This window comes from Podarcis gaigeae (assembly GCF_964106915.1).
Source record: "Podarcis gaigeae genome assembly, chromosome: 8".
NCBI classification, from domain to species: domain Eukaryota; kingdom Metazoa; phylum Chordata; class Lepidosauria; order Squamata; family Lacertidae; genus Podarcis; species Podarcis gaigeae.
In genome coordinates this window covers 65977129-65993038 of record NC_139684.1, presented here as the reverse complement: position 1 = coordinate 65993038, position 15910 = coordinate 65977129, and the positions used below count along the sequence as shown (strand labels likewise).

At 46.5% G+C, this 15910-nt stretch overlaps 1 protein-coding gene and 1 long non-coding RNA gene across 5 annotated transcripts in view; one reads left to right on the top strand and one right to left on the bottom strand.

Annotated features, from left to right (window-relative positions):
• Positions 1-15910, bottom strand: part of CD164L2 (CD164 molecule like 2) — a 38943-nt gene that overhangs the window by 9317 nt on the left and 13716 nt on the right. For both annotated transcript variants that reach the window (XM_083751004.1, XM_083751003.1), the window contains exons 2-5: positions 14263-14370; positions 10473-10550; positions 9414-9503; positions 4409-4571 (exon numbers count right to left, since the gene is read on the bottom strand). In XM_083751004.1, coding sequence (XP_083607130.1) covers positions 4409-4571; positions 9414-9503; positions 10473-10550; positions 14263-14370 — 439 coding nt within the window. The remainder of the gene's footprint in view (positions 1-4408; positions 4572-9413; positions 9504-10472; positions 10551-14262; positions 14371-15910) is intronic.
• The window catches only part of LOC310849985, a 33505-nt gene continuing 17765 nt past the window's right edge, over positions 171-15910 (top strand). Inside the window, exons 1-3 of one of the 3 annotated variants that reach the window (XR_014567166.1) lie at positions 171-3778; positions 4986-5165; positions 9012-9110. This is a non-coding gene — a long non-coding RNA (uncharacterized lncRNA). Of the gene's footprint in view, positions 3779-4985; positions 5166-8131; positions 8859-9011; positions 9111-15910 lie in introns of those variants that run through there. The other 2 variants (XR_014567167.1, XR_014567165.1) reach the window with 2 other exon arrangements.

Below are 15910 nucleotides of genomic sequence, written 5' to 3'. Positions count from 1 at the left end.
AGGAGGGGAGATGCACCCAGTGGCGTAGCGTGGGTTGTCAGCACCCGGGGCAAGGCAAGTAATTTGCACCCCCTAACCCGTGGATTTGCGCCCCCTAACCCTAACCCCCAGATGTTGCGCCCGGTGCGGCCGACACCCCCTGCACCCCCCATGCTACGCCACTGGATGCACCTGCCTTTCAGAGAGTTCTGAAAAATGACAGGAGCAATGGGTTCATCCAAACTACCTTTTGTGCCGTGTTACTAGGCACAGTTCTGGGCTTTGCAGCCCCATGTCTGAATGTTTGTTTGTTTGTTTGTCCCAATGCTATCCCTGAGAAAACCTGCATTTCAACACTGACTAGCTTGGTTTTCTGCAAATTGCCATCTGCTCTGATTCAGCTGTAAAACGTGGGTTTTCTTGGGAAAAGCGACGGGGGGGAACCCACCAGGACACAAAGCTTTAAAGCGCAGGCCTGTGCCTGGAAAGTATGGGGCAAAAGATAGCCTGAATGAGCCCAATGTTCTATTGGGAATAGAATCAAGCTAGGGCTAAGCAATTTGTTACACAAACAGAAATAAGAGAGTGAGAGGGATGCTGCAAACAAAAAACAGCAGCGATCACTGTCTGGTTGACATCCCAGCCACCCCCAATAGCGGCAGCTTTCCCCAGTGCTGGAATGCCAAACAAACCCCTCTCTCAATGTGCCTGAACAATTACGATTTAGGGCAGGAATCAGCATGAGCAAACGCACCCACAGTCAAAATTTGGGGATCACGCATGGCTGCAATCATCAAGGAAGTTAAGCCCTCAATAGCAAGGCTTCTGGAGTGATTTTGCCAAACTGGCTTTGGAAGGGAGCCAGCTGCCCAAGGATGTTTTAAAAGCTGGAAAGGAACATTGGCAGGCTTTGGCTTGCACAGCTTTTTTATTATTTAAAAAGCTGCAAATACGGTCCAAGGCTTTGGGCAAAAGGATACAACTGTCTTATCTTGCCTCAATTTCTTCCTCCCTGGCCCCCAATAATGTGTTCCTAGCTGGCCCGCTGTTTAAACTGAGCCTTGACTGAGAAGAGATCCAACACTGGGGCAAAAAGATTCAACTAAGACCCAGCCAAATTTGCTGAGGGAAGTTTGAGCACCCTTTTCTACACAGAGGTATTTTTCTTTACATATATCCAACTTCAAGGCTGAAGACAGCAGCTGTGTACACACCATGCATTTAAAGCACACTGCTTCCCCCAAAGAATCCTGGGACTATAGTTTACCCCTCACTGAGCTGCACTTCCCAGCACCCCTAACAAACTACAGTTTGCAGGATTATGGGGGGGGGGAGAGTCATGTGCTTTAAGAGTATAGTGTGTGTGTGCAGTTACTGCTGCCCTCCAAGGCAAAGACCAAAATGGTACCACCACCCTCATTCCATGTTCAGAAGCCAACTGGACTTTTGACTGAAGTCAACACTGGTGACTTGTCCAGCGTACCGCAGGACAGCAGGCTAGCTGGGCGTGCAGGCCAGGCTGCATTGCAGACACACCTCTGGCCTCTCAACCCCTCGTCATCACCCACTGCCAGCCCCCAAGCACCTGCCACCTGAGGCAGTCACTTCACTCCATAACAGGCCCTGCCCAACTGGCTTCCTTGCACACACAACTGAAGCAAAAGATGATGCTCATGCCATAATCCACACATGACTATGTCAGTGGAGTACCTGTGTAGGAGAAAGCATCATTGTGTGAAGCAGGCTTCAAGAGATCTTTTGATCCCACACTCTCCTATGAGAGGTGGGTGGGAGGAAAGAAAGAAAGAGAGAGAGAGAATCAAGGACAGATTGAGAGGAGGAGAACCCAGCTGGTGATTCTCTGAAAGGATCTGTCAGAGACAGAGATGGCAGCAGAAGATACAGATGAGAAACCCAGAAATATTGTTGGGCACATGCGAGGAGGAGAGTCCCTCACAGAACATTTGAAATTTCCTTTAACACTGACCAAAGGTTACACACAGCAGGGATGGAGAGCTATTTGGCTAGGATTTTGTTCACCACCTGCCGACAAAAGTATAACCCACTTTGAGCAGGGCAAACCACAAGTTATAGCTTTCGCAATTTAGCAAAGTATGCTCAAACTGGCCTCTCGTTATATGGATAAAGCATCAGTCCCAAAGATGTTCTCTCACCTGGGGTTGGTTCGCCACAGACAACACTTTCACTCTCTCCCCCTCCAGCTATTTGCCCTCTGAAAGTGCTGCTTACAGTAAACAGCACCAACTTCACAGGGAAATATCAGCTTGTGGGAAGGTGTTGCTAGGAAATAGCACAAGGCCCCATTCTAGTGTGAGGCCTTTCTAGTGTGGATTAGGAGAGTTCTAGATTGGAGGGCTATTACTATATTTCCTTTATTTTTATTGTATAATTTAATTTTCTCTGCGTGTTTTGCTTTTTTTGTAAATGGTTTTTATACCAATTTTTGAAGCCTGCCCTTCCTCCCAAAGGAGCCCAGCTCAAGCATGCTTTTCAAAAAGTGTTGTACCTCCACTGATGGAGGCAGTATGCCTCCGATTGCCAGCGGCTGGTAACCGCAAGTGGGGAGGGCTCTGTTGCGCTCAGGCCCTGTTTGCAGACTTCCCTAAGGCAACTGGTTGGCCACAGTGAGAACAGAATGCTGGACTAGATGGGCCACTGGTGTAATCCAGCAGAGCTATTCTTACGTTCAGAGAGAAACCGTTCCCTGCTGCAGACGGTTGGCTTCCATAAATCGGAGGACAATGAAAATAGCAACCCAGAGGAATGAGAAAGATAATAAAAACAGGGACCCTAGGTGTGTGAAAGTAGCCACTGATGTCACACACACATCAGTGTTTTAAGGCATGTTCACACATTACACTAAACACAAGTACAAGCTGTTTCTACACAGGCACATGTGTTTGCGTAAAACAGCTCAGCTACTGCGTACATAGACTATACACTCGTTGAATGTTACATGTGAATAACTGTACGAGTGTGCAGCTGAACTATTTGTGTTCACAGGTATGCTGACATTGAATGTAACATGTGAACGCCACTACCTGCTGCCACTTTGGAACATCTAAAGAGAGCAGTAATCACAACACAGCCACAATGAATGTGAGAAAGATTTTTAAATAATAATTAAAATTTCAAAGCTTTGCTTTGCTGCCCTTCTTAAAGATCCAGAGTCCTCATTTAAAGTGAGTCACAGTTTTGTGGCCAGGGGGTAGAGGGAGAGAAAGCAGAACAAAGGAGGAAGACGGCAGAGAAACCCAGAACTGCAGACAGCCAGTCATGGGGTTGGATATGAGAAGACTGCAAATATCTGTGTTGAGGAAATAAATGAGCCTTCACCAAAAGTTATGTGGTGTGAGCAGGCTGGACCAGCCCCTTCCTTGGCACAAAGAGTGCTGAGCTCAGTGGCATGTCGAACTGCCAGTCCTTGAACACAGTCAGTAGCATGTATGTGAGAATTGCACAGCAGCAACGAAGGGAAAACACAGGACACAGGAATAATGCGAAGGTGGGGAAGAGGGGAGGGAGGTTATCAAGCGTAAGATCCCTCTATTTCTGTGTTTAGAGGGATATAAGAGCTGATCTGCCGTGCTTTATCCCCTGAAAATGCACAGAAGACAAACTGGGGGGTGGGGTGGAGAAATGAAGACAGCAAAAGAGCTGAAACTCACAGCCTGAACAGCCATTTTGAAAACACATGGAAAGTTATTGTGTGATACAAGATGGCCGACCATCATGAAGGCAGGCTTTGCATCCCAATGGATGCTCTTGGTCTTCATGTGTGAGTAGTCAGTTCCAATAACTTTCCCACTAACACCACCCCATTGTCTTATTTTTTTAAAATGAATATAGTTTCTTAACTGCCCTGGGCCACATCCACACCATAATACCACTTTTACAGTCATGGCTGCTCCATGTCTCAAAGCATCCTGGGAACAGTCATTTGTTAAAGGTGCTCAGAGGTAGGAGCTCTAATTTCCTAAGTTCCCTAACGAGAGCGGTTGACAGTAAAATCACTCAAAAATTGAGTTCTGTTAGTTCCTAGCAACTCTCAGCACCCTTAATAAACTACACTTCCCAGGATTCTTTGGGGGAAGCCATGGTCTAAACTATTATAGCTTGGGCACCAAATGAAAAACAACAAAAGGCCCTGAGGCATCTTAAAGACCATCAAACATATTAGGGCAGGCGCTTTTGTGCACCAAGCTCATGCCATAATAAAGCTGTCAGTCTTTGAAGATGCCACAGACTAAACAAAGCAATTGCTTTGGAAACTACCCCAAAATGAAGATCAGAATGTTCTTACGGACAGACCATCTCCCTCTCTGCTTCTCAGAGGACAGCACATTTCCCCCACCACCACCACCAACCCCCCCCCCCCCCCGCTCCCAGCTGCTTGTAGGGAACTTACAGTGTCTGATAGGTGCTGTCCTTTGCCTTGAGGAATTTCACCACGAAAAATACAACGGCTTGGAGGCTGAGTACCAGGATGATTCCCCCGATGAAGCTGGCAGAGTCAAATCCTGGCGGGTGGAACTCCGGGGAGTCAGTTAGTGGAAGGCTGGCCGTTGTACCTAGGGGGAGACAGAGAAAGGGGGTTGTGAAGGTACTTGGCAAAAAGGGAAAAGGCTGTAGCTCAATGTGGGAAGAGTATATGCTTCGTATGCAGAAGACAGCCCTGCACAAAAATACTAGAGAGCCACTGCCAATCAGTGAAGACAATGCTGGTTTCACTTGCATGTTCTTAAAAGAGTTTACAACTGAGAGATCATATTCTTTACTTTCCTACCAGTCCATTAACTAATTATTACTGGCCCCTCCAGATTGAGTGGGGGGTTTTTGGGGGGAGGGGAGGGGGAAGTGTGTATTTTGTATTGAATCGCTTATACATTAATATTTAAGCATTTATAGGCTGCACCTTTCATAAAAATGCCACAAGACTGTATACAATACACAAAATGACAACAAGATTTTGTTTTCATATACAGGTTCCAAAGATGGAGTAATGATTAGTTCCGTCATAAAAACCCCCAAGCTAACAACTTATTCAAAAATTCAGCCACCTCTGAGCAGTCCCACATGTGCTTCTATGTACCAACTACACAGCAGCCCCTCCAACACAGTGAAGATGGACCTGTGTGCACAATGGAGAGCAGTCCTGGAGTAAGGTTATCAGTACTGTACTAACTTTAAAGAGAGCTCTCGAGTTTGAGCTGACGAAGATCTGTATGGAGGCTTGGCCACAGATCATATAACACCTCTGCTCAGAGATCTGTGCTAGTTGTTGATTTGCCAAGCTCAAGGTGTTACTAAAGTGGTGCCTCGGGTTACATATGCTTCAGGTTACATACACTTCAGGTTACAGACAGGGGCGCCGACTTATAAAAAATATTGGGGGGGCCCATACCGGTGTCCTGCCCCGGGAAGTTTTCTAAATTTTAGATGAAAATTAGTGAGTTTTAAAGTTTTTTAAAAGTATTTTAGAGTCATATGATCAACATTAGAACCCCGAAAACTCGACTCTCTATAACTCCACACTCGGGGAAACTCGACAAGCCTGAAACACTTTTTGGCTTTGAAAAAGAAACAAAACATAAACACGCACGGTATTTTCGTAAAAAGCTAATTTAATTTACAGTAACAATTATGCTTATAGACTATTACAGAACAGTGAATATATAGCTCTGAAAAGACTGAAATGATATTTAAATAAATCCTAAACTATCATTAAAAGAATAAAACATAAAATATTGCTGTCGCACAGTAATAGCACTTTGATTAATAAGTGAAATAGCTAATTTAAGCTTACTTTGAATAAGGCTGAGGGTTCATTAAATAAAAATAATATCTCAAAGTTAATGCTTTAATACAGTTAATAAAGTTAATACAGTATGCCTAATACTGTATGTAAATACTGTAATACTGTATGTAAATAACGGGCTTTAATTGGGTCTTACACCCTAAAAATATTTAAGTATTTGAAAATAACTAATACAGTACTATAGTAATATAGAAATACAGTACTAAACTAGTACTAATATTTCGAAACTGAAAATTTAACATTCTGTATGTATTTAATTCTCTATTTTATAAAGATTTTTAATATCTGACAGTGAGTTTGGAGTAGCCCAATGCAAAAATCCTGAGGATCCATGTGGATCCATGCTTTGTAACCACGTTTTTGCACCACTGTGACCCTAGGCAACAGTGGGTGCGTGATTTTTTTTGGTGCAAGATGTAGCCATGGACATGCTATGTGATCTGATGGTGAATTTGGGGTGACCCAGTGCAAAGATCCTGTGGATCCATGCTTTGTAACCACGTTTTTGCACCATTGCAGCCCCAGGCAACAGTGGGTGCGTGATTTTTTTTGGTACAGACTGTAGCCATGGACATGCTATGTGATCTGATGGTGAATTTGGGGTGACCCAATGCAAAAATCCTGAGGATCCATGTGGATCCGTGCTTTGTAACCATGTTTTTGCACCACTGTGACCCTAGGCAACAGTGGGTGCGTGATTTTTTTGGTGCAAGATGTAGCCATGAACATGCTATGTGATCTGATGGTGAATTTGGGGTGACCCAATGCAAAAATCCTGAGGATCCATGTGGATCCGTGCTTTGTCACCACGTTTTAAATGGGGAGGGAAGGAAAAACACAGAAGGGACAAGAAGCACAAGAGGGGTGTGCGGAGAAGCAGCTGGCTAAGAATGCAGGGGAGGAGTTTAACGGGGTGGGGGGGAGGAAAGGAAGGCAAAAGTCCCCCCCCCCAAGCCAGCCCTCTCTCTCTCTCTCCCACCTGCATCCCTAGAGCACGGAGAGGAGGAGGTGGTGGGCTGGAGCCTGCACGCAGTGTGACTAGGAAAGAATTAGAAGGAAGGACTCGATCCTTTCCTTAACCCTCTGCTTGCCAGGAGGGCAGGGGATTCCCTGCTCTTTGTTGAGTTTGAGCAAACGCAGCAACAGAAGCAGGTGGGCAGTAAGACCCAGAGGCAGAATGCAGGAAAGCAGCAGCTTCCGCCTTCCCTCCGCCCGACCCGCACGATCTTATTTTTGCCTGATTTTTGCCTATTTTTGCCCCTGCGCTCCGGCGAGTCAGCTCCAGGGACCACACATTCACTCAATAACACGCACAGACATTTCCCCTTACTTTTTAGGAGAAAAAATCTGCGTGTTATAGAGCGAAATTTACGGTAATAATTTTCTTAAATTATTGGGGGGGCGGAGCCCCCCAAACGAATTTTTGAGGGGGCTCGGGCCCCCTCAGGCCCCATGGAGTCGGCGCCTATGATTACAGACTCCACTAACCCAGAAATAGTGCTTCAGGTTAAGAACTTTGCTTCAGGATGAGAACAGAAATCGTGCTCCAGCGGCGTAGCGGCAGCAGGAGGCCCCATTACCTAAAGTGGTACCACAGGTTAAGAACAGTTTCAGGTAAGAACAGACCTCCAGAACGAATTAAGTACTTAACACAAGGTACCACTGTATTACTGTCTGGAGGCAGTTGGAGGATGGATGGTGGCTAATGGATTGAGGCTGAATCCTGACAAGAAAGAAGTACTGTTTTGGTGGGGCAGGAGGCTGGCAGGTATGGGGGACTACCTGGTCCCGAAAGGAGTAACTGTGCCTCTGAAGGACCAGGTGTGCAGCCTGGGAGTCATTTTGGACTCACAGCTGTCCATGGAGGTGCAGGTTAATTCTGTATCCAGGGTGGCTGTCTACCAGCTCCATCTGGTATGCTGGCTGAGAATCTACCTGCCTGTGCACTGTCTTGCCAGAGTGGTACATACTCTTGGTTATCTCCAGAATTCCCTACAGCGTACAGGGGGTACCAAGCCCCTTGCAAGTCTTATGATGATCTGTTGCACAGAAATTCCAACAGCCTCTGCAGCCTAAAATTCCTGCTTTTGCCAAAAACTCCCCCTAGCAATGTTAATGGCTCACAGTCAAAAATCCCCTTAAGGAACAATTTAAGCTTTCCTGATGGTGAAAGAGATTAGGTGACTGGGCAGGCAGTGTCTGAAATGGCACCTCCTGGCCAACCTTACACCTCACTTTACAAGATATAAGGATCGAAAAGCATCATTTTGTTGCAAGCTTCTTCTTTTTTTGTCTTCCACCATGCCACGCTAGTCAGCTGATGTACAGGTTGTATTGCAAAGGCTTAGCTGCTAGAACTTAACCCTTCGTTCCATGGACTGTGCATTCACTACCCATGTTTTGCATCTCCATCACAAAAGCAGCCACGCAATGCTGCAGCATTGCTACTGAAGGGGTGCACTTTGCAAGGGAACAGAGGAAGCAGTTAAACACAGTGTGGGCAAGACTGGTGTGGAAGCCGAAAAACAGGAGCCTTTGCTCACGCAGAGATAAATGAGCGCATACAACTTCCCGTCGGGAGCCTGCACTGGATCAATAATTCACAAGGATTCAGGATAGAGTTACTCACTTTAATTAGCCCAAAGCTCTTCAATTCTTGCTCTTCTTTTCGGCAGGAAGATTCATTCTCTCTGAGAACACATACATCCATCTCTCCTTCACTTCTTTATTAGCTAGCTTTTCCCTTTCCGTTCCTTTGGCTTGCCTTGTTAAGCTTTCTCATCCAAACCAGCAATGCTGTACAGCAAGAGCTTGCCAGGCCTCTTGGCAATAGCAAAAGGATCTGTTTTATTTTATTAAAGCCCCTTAATTTTCACCTGAAATAGTGGTGGGAAGTCTTGCTCTCTTCTAAATTGCTGCTAAAAGCACAGTCATTTTTCAAAGGTAAGGTCTGAATCACCTTCCATGTAGGATTGGGAACATGTTGTGGGCTTGTAGGTGGTAAGAATTGGAGTTAAATTCTAAGCAGAATCTGAACTGAATCATAACAACAACAACAACAACAACAACAACAACAACAATTTATTATTTATACCCCACCCATCTGGCTGGGCTTCTCCAGCCACACTGGGCGGCTTCAAACAAAGTATTAAAATACAATAATTAATCAAATATTAAAAGCTTCCCTAAACAGGGGTGCCTTCAGATGTCTTCTAAAAGTCCAAATTGTTGGAGAAGCACACATTGCCCTGGATACAATCACACTGAGACTCTGGGTTTAGGAAAACAAGAAACCTAACATTTATTATTGGAAATGGATGTTTGATAGGAAAGATCCTAGTTCTACTTAGGTAAGGTGACGATGCAGTCAAGCCATGTTTGCTCTCATGTCTCAAGGTAAGCTTTGGTCCTGTTCCCTGAGTGACAAGTGTTTACCACAACAGAAGGGCTTGCTAAGGAAAACAGTGCCTGGAGCACATATGACCACCAAGAAGCCGCTCTGCATTCCCCACTTGGAGATGCTCTAGCACTAGCTCACCAACATTCAAACCCTCCCCTTCTCCAATGCGCAAAAGATAAGGGGACTCACACTTACCAAGTGTGATGATCTCATGCTCCTTAGTGGCTGGCTTTGGAGGCTCTTTGGTGGTTGGCTGTGGAGGTTGCTTGGTGGTTGTTTCGGATGCTAAGAAAAGAACCATCATTAGCAGGGGGTGGGGGGGGGGAGGTCAACCCACACCTCTTTCCTACAAGAAAATTCCCCTACCACACATTGCATTATCCAAGCAGATCATCACATTAGAGAAGCACACTCAGGGTTATGCACACTCGGTGACAAGAAAAGCCACACTACATTTATATAAAGTAGAATAATTAGAGCAAACTAATAAAAAAGTAGTCATTCAAATACCTGAAGGGAAGAAGACAAAGATTTGTTATCTACTGCCTCACAGGACAGAGCTAGATCTTAATGGAGACCATCTTGCCTGTGTCGAGATACAATTGGCTCCCAATGTCTGCACTTTCTAGAAACTACCGAACATGGTAGGACAAGCTTTCATAGCTGGATAAATGGATATTTGCCACGAGCGAATATTTTGTATTGTTTCAGTTCTGTTTTAAATGCATCTGCTTTTTGTGATTTAACTATTTATTTATTTAGTGCTGTTTTTATTTAGACAGCTGTAGAACATGAATAAATAGACATAAACAGCTGTTAACATCAATAGCTAGGAATGAACCCTTATGTACCTTATAGCAAGAAATTCCATAAAGATGCCTGATAAGATGTCAGTAAGGGCAGCCTATATTGGATCAGATGGGCAAATGGTTTGAAGAGGACTCCTCCAGCTGGTCATGTGAAAGTGTCCTATATGTCAGAGATAAAGAACCTGTGGCCCTCCAGATCAGGGAGTCTCCCCCCCCACCCCAGCTACTTTTCTGATCCTTCAGGGAGGAAGTGCCACCCCACCCAGAACAGGATGTCTCCCTAATTCTTTCTTGCTTCTGTATCAAGAGTCAGAAGCAACAAAAATGTTTGAGGAGGTCCTGGTGATCAGGTTCCAGAATGAACAGGCAGAGGCAAAGGTCCTGAGGCAGATGATGAGGCCTAACAGACAGCATGGTAATCAGTGGTTGGGCAGAAAAGCATTACCTTCACACCTGGAAGTGACATTGTAAAAGTGACACTTCTCCTTGGCCGGCTCTCCCTTCACAACACAGCTACCAGAACCTGAGGATAGAGGAGAGAAACCAAGTCACATTGAAAATCCTGCATGTCTCCAAACAAACACACATTTCCTCCAGTTTTATACAGGGCTACGCAACCAGAAACAAAGTGAAAGACAAGCCCTATTCTGGGGTTCACATCACGTGACTGGCATCATGTGCCATGACTGCTGTCTCCTCTCCCACCCCTGAACGTTGGGTGAAGGTCTGGAGAGAGGAGTCACACATAGATCACTAGCCAACAAGAAGTCCTCCAGATGTTGCTGAACTACAACTCCCATCATCCCTGAACACTGGCCATGCTGGCTGGGGCTGATGGGAGTTGCAGTCCAACAACGCTTGGAAGCTGCCATGTTGGCTACACTCCATGGTCACACGCACACCGTATGGCTTCCTCCAAAGAATCCCAGGAACTGCAGCTTGTTACAGCTCCTGGCCACATAGACCTACAATTCTAAGCACTCTTAACATGACTCCAGGACTGTTAAATTGGTCTAAGAATGCTTCAAATGCATGGTGCAGATGGGACCTTAGGCTCCGGGTGCGATTTAGAATCCTGCTTGCATAGAGCAGGCTCAGGTCATCTGATCTTCCCCCTCCCCAACGTGTGTGGAAGACGGGGCTAATGCAGATGCAAGAGATGGTGAGGGGAGCTAAGTAGGCATCACCCAGCTGCCCTCCTCACCACACAATTGTGATGGCAAGAGGGAAGCAGTCAACAGCAAGCATGATTTAACACAGGAGTGAGTGAGTGAGTAAGTAAATACAACAACAACAACAACAACAACAACATCTTGCCCAGCTGACTGGATTGCTCCAGCTACTCTGGGCAGCTTCCAACAAATATAAAAGTATAATAAAACATCAAACATTAAAAACTTCCCTATACAGGGATACACAGTTGTATTAACTAGTAGCACCTTAGAGACGTGTGCATGCACACTTCTTCAGATTCACGAAAGCTCATACCAATAACAAACTTAGTTGGTCTCTAAGGTGCTACTGGAAGGAATTTTTTTATTTTGTTTCGACTATAGCAGACCAATACAGCTACCTACCTGTAACTTGTATTAACTATATAGTAAAGAATGTGGAGTAGGGAATTAGCACCAGAGGAAACCTGACAACCCAAACCTTTCCTGAAAGAAGGATCCACTCTAGAGTTTGCTGGGTGTGAGATGGAACTGCTGTCCAAAATCCCTTCACCTGAGATCAGGGGTGGGGACCCTTTGGCCCTCCAGACAGGGGTGAAGGAAGGCTAACCAGCACCCAGTGGTGGGTGCGGGGCAAACAGCCTGGAGGCACATGTGCTTGCGGCGTACGTGTGACGCATGCGCATTGCTGCTACATACTGCGCATGTGCGTGCCCCGTACGTAGCATGCACAGTATATAGCGGTATTGCGCATGCGCCGTGGGGCAGTTTGCCGACGGCGCTGCTCAAGCGCCATATGGACAGCGGTGGGATCCCTCCACCGCTGCTGCAGTCACAAGCGGAGGATCCTCCGCACGTGACGGCTGCACGATTTTGGCAGCTTGCGCTGCTGCGCCCAGGGGAGGTGGGGCAAGCCCCCCGCAGGGTGCCTTCTTGCCACCCCCCTTAGAGATGGCACCCAGGGGGCACTGCCCCCCCACCATTGGCTATACTTCCTGGGACTGTTTGAGCTACATGAACCAAAGGTCTGACTCAGTATAAGGCAGCTTCTTGTATTGGGAAGCAGCCGTAGCTCAATGGCTGAGCGTCTGTTCTGCATGCAGAAGGCCCTGGGGTTCTTTCCTTAGCATCTCAGTCTGGGAAAGAACACAGTCTGGGATCCCGGAGAACAGCTGCCGGTCAGTGTGGACAATGTTGAGGTGAATGGACCAATGGTCTGACTGAGCATAAGGCAGGTTCCTACGTTCCTAACCCAATCTCTCCCATCCCAGTTCACATCTTTCGCCTTGCCCTTCTTCCACCTGCTGTAGCAAGTAGGGCTCCAGGTAGTCTGCACACCTGATGAAGTGGACAAAAGGGCCAGGTAGCAGCGAGGAAATGAGCAGGACACCACCCCCTGTTTCTTCTCCATACAAAGATAAGCCCTTCGGCAGGAGCTTCCAGGACAACGTTGTGAGATGGGAGTTTGTTTCTGAACCAGCAGAGAGCAGAAGGCTGTGTCTTTGTGGCTCCCATCTATCTATCCCCCTGGGGATGGCAGTCATGGCAACAAACGAAGTACACAAACCGACACAGATGCAGAGCTTGAGGCGATTCCACTCAGAGGGGTAGCCACAAACTCCCAGCAAAATGGAAGGAGGGATTTCCAAGTATCAGCCAGGGAATAGACCTTAAAATAGCAAGGTCCTTTGCTTTTTGCTTTCAAGCAAGACAAGCAGAAGGCAGAAGGCCATGTAAAGGATGCCGGATCAGGCCTGAGGCATCCTTTCCCTACTTGTGATTCCCAGTGACTTTTATTCAGAGGCATATTGCCTCCAGCAAGTCAGGGACTGAGTGGTCCTTGGAGAAGGTGGCAACTGACGCAGTGCAAGGCATATGTGCCAGAGATTCTGGGACCTTCAATGAGAAGGGGCTGGTGGCCCCACTGGAGAGCCAGAACCAGCCAGAGAAGGCAGGAAAGGGCTGGATGCACCATTTTATGGCTTCCTAACATCTTGGTAATGTGTAAGGTGGGGTGGCTCTGGCAGACTGCTCAGAGGAACAAAGGGAAGCGGTCAGGCTAGTTCTCCATCTGGTCCAGTATTGTCTATCCAAGTCTCAGAAGAGGGTCTTTCCCATCATCTGGTTGGTGCCGAATCCTTTTAACAAGAGATGGTAGGGATTGAACCTTGAGACCTTCTGCATGCAAGGCCTGGTCCTAGGGTACGGTCTGAAGATCCACAAGCCACCAGCTATGCAGGTTTGGGTCTGGTCAGTGCCTGGATGGGTGACTACCTGGAAATTACATTGTCTTGGTTTTCAGTGATGCATGAGATATACATATTTAGGGTTGCCAGACGTCTGGGTTCTCCCAGACGCGTCCGGGAATCGCTCTGCAAAATGACGCTCAGCAAAATGTCCTGGAAAACCTGGATGTATGGCAAGTTGGGCTAGTTTAAAAAAAAAAATTCTTTAAAAATCAAAGAAAAGTCCCAAAATGATTTGGGGGGACACTCAACAACTTTGATTTTCACTTTTGGAGATATACACAGCATCTCCACTCCATGCATGAAGAGACGTTCAGGTGCTGGAAGAGCTTGACGAAGCTCCTGCTCTCCCTGATGACCTCCACCCATCCTCTCTGGCTCTCCAACTGCCTTCCCCTTACTCCCAAACTATTTCTTCTCTTCCTGGGACCCTGGAGAGCTGCTGCCAGTCAAAGTAGACAATATTGAGCTGAAGAAGTAGCCACAGTGCAATGGCAGAGCACATGCATCATCCACTGAAAAGAGGTGGCAGGTGATGGTAAGTCAGAGCAGACAATACTGAGCTAAGTGAGCAAATCATTGGACCCAGCAGCATTATGTAGCACACACACCATGACGGAATTCTTCGACCATCTGGGGGAGAAGAGGGAAGCCATTACAAAAACTCAAAGCACTGGGAGGATAAGGCAGGGAAATGGAATTACTTTAGTCAAGTATGTTCCACTTTGCAGAGAACGTGTAGAATTGGGCCATTCTTTGCAAGGTGTATGAACTGAGTTTTTGGCAAGCATCCCCGCCCCCACCTGCCGCAGCTCACCTGGCTTCTCCTCTGACTCTCGGCAGTGCATCCACACGCAGTTCGTGATGTTCAGAGTAGCATCTCCTTCAATGCACTTGTCACATGACTCCAATTCTTTGCATTCTCCTGCAAATTAGCAAAAAAGGAACAGGCTGAGTTTTCAGGCAAGTATGAATCCTGCCTTGCCACTTTGGAGTAGGCTGCAAGAGAAAACAAAAAACAGGAAGTGGAGCACTATGTGGTCTGGGGTTGTATAGATACCCAACGGCCTGTTGATTTCTGGAATCTTTGCCCCACATTTTGCCTGTGGTCCTGTATGCTACAGCCCCCACTATTAGAAAAACTGTAAAGACACACACACACACACACAAGCGTAGATATATTAAAGGATTCAGAGATGGAATCCTCTGGTATCTGATACTGTGCTATCCTGCCTCTGAACATGGAAGTTTTATTTAGCTATCATGGTTTGATTTGATTTCATGTGAGTGGTACCTCTTGTTATGTACTTAATTCGTTCTGCAGATCTTAACCTGAAACCATTCTTAATCTGACGTACCACTTTAGCTAATAGGGCCTCCCACTACCGCTGTGCCACCGCTGCACAATTTCTGTTCTCATCCTGAGGTAAAGTTCTTAACCCGAGGTACTACTTCAGGGTTAGCAGAGTCTGTAACCTGAAGTGTTTGCACCTGAGGTGTTTGTAACCCAAGGTACCACTGTATTCATAAAATGCATATGCCACTTAATGGAAAAAATAATAACATATCTTAACTGAGGCCCAAACCATCAGCCAACCAGGCACCAACTGCTGTTTGGTCAGCAGCCATTCCAGCCAGCCATGAGGAAAAACAATCACATATTTTTTTGGAACTTTAGCACTTAAATTTTTGCTTGCTTTCCCCCTTTAGTACCCAGTCTATCCGACTGTGAGCCCCCAGGCAGGCAGGGAGTGCTGTAGTCTGGAAAACATCTGTGCCATGTTTCTAAAATGCTAGGTGCTGTACAAATCACCACCACCGCCATCAGTTTCGTTATCAAGACACTGTGAATTCTATTATCAGCTATAAATACATAAATATTTTAAAAGCTGCTGCCTATTACAGCTGTGGCAACATGCTAGAAGAGTACCCAGCTATCTGGAGGAGATTGCACTGAATGTACCGTACCCAGAAGAGCTGCCTGCATGCACAACACATGCGGAATGAGCTCTCACCAAACTCGCCTGTTTTATGTATCGATGCTGACCTGCCAGTGGCGGAACTGCCAAGAGTCTCTGCATGCTGGAGCACAGATAAGGCTGCAGCGCATGGAAGCTTATTCAACTTTTATTAAACCCATAAATGTTGGATTACATTTCTGCCACTGCACTCCATGCTCAATAAGTCACCTGGCCTTCGGGAGATGAAGGCTTTCGGTTGAACACGAGAAGATCAGAAACTGTTGGTGACCTGACTTTCCTTACACCAGGAGTAGGGAGTCATTTGCAGACCAAGGGCCCCATTCCCTCCTGGGGCAGCCTCTCAGGGGCCACGTGCAAGTGTTGGGCAGGGCCAAAGGCAAAAGGGGGTGGAGCAATGAATGCACACACCCCTCTCTACCCTCCCTCCAGTCAAGCATGAGGTGCTATCAGAGTTCAAGGACACATTCCAGACAAGCCAAAGCA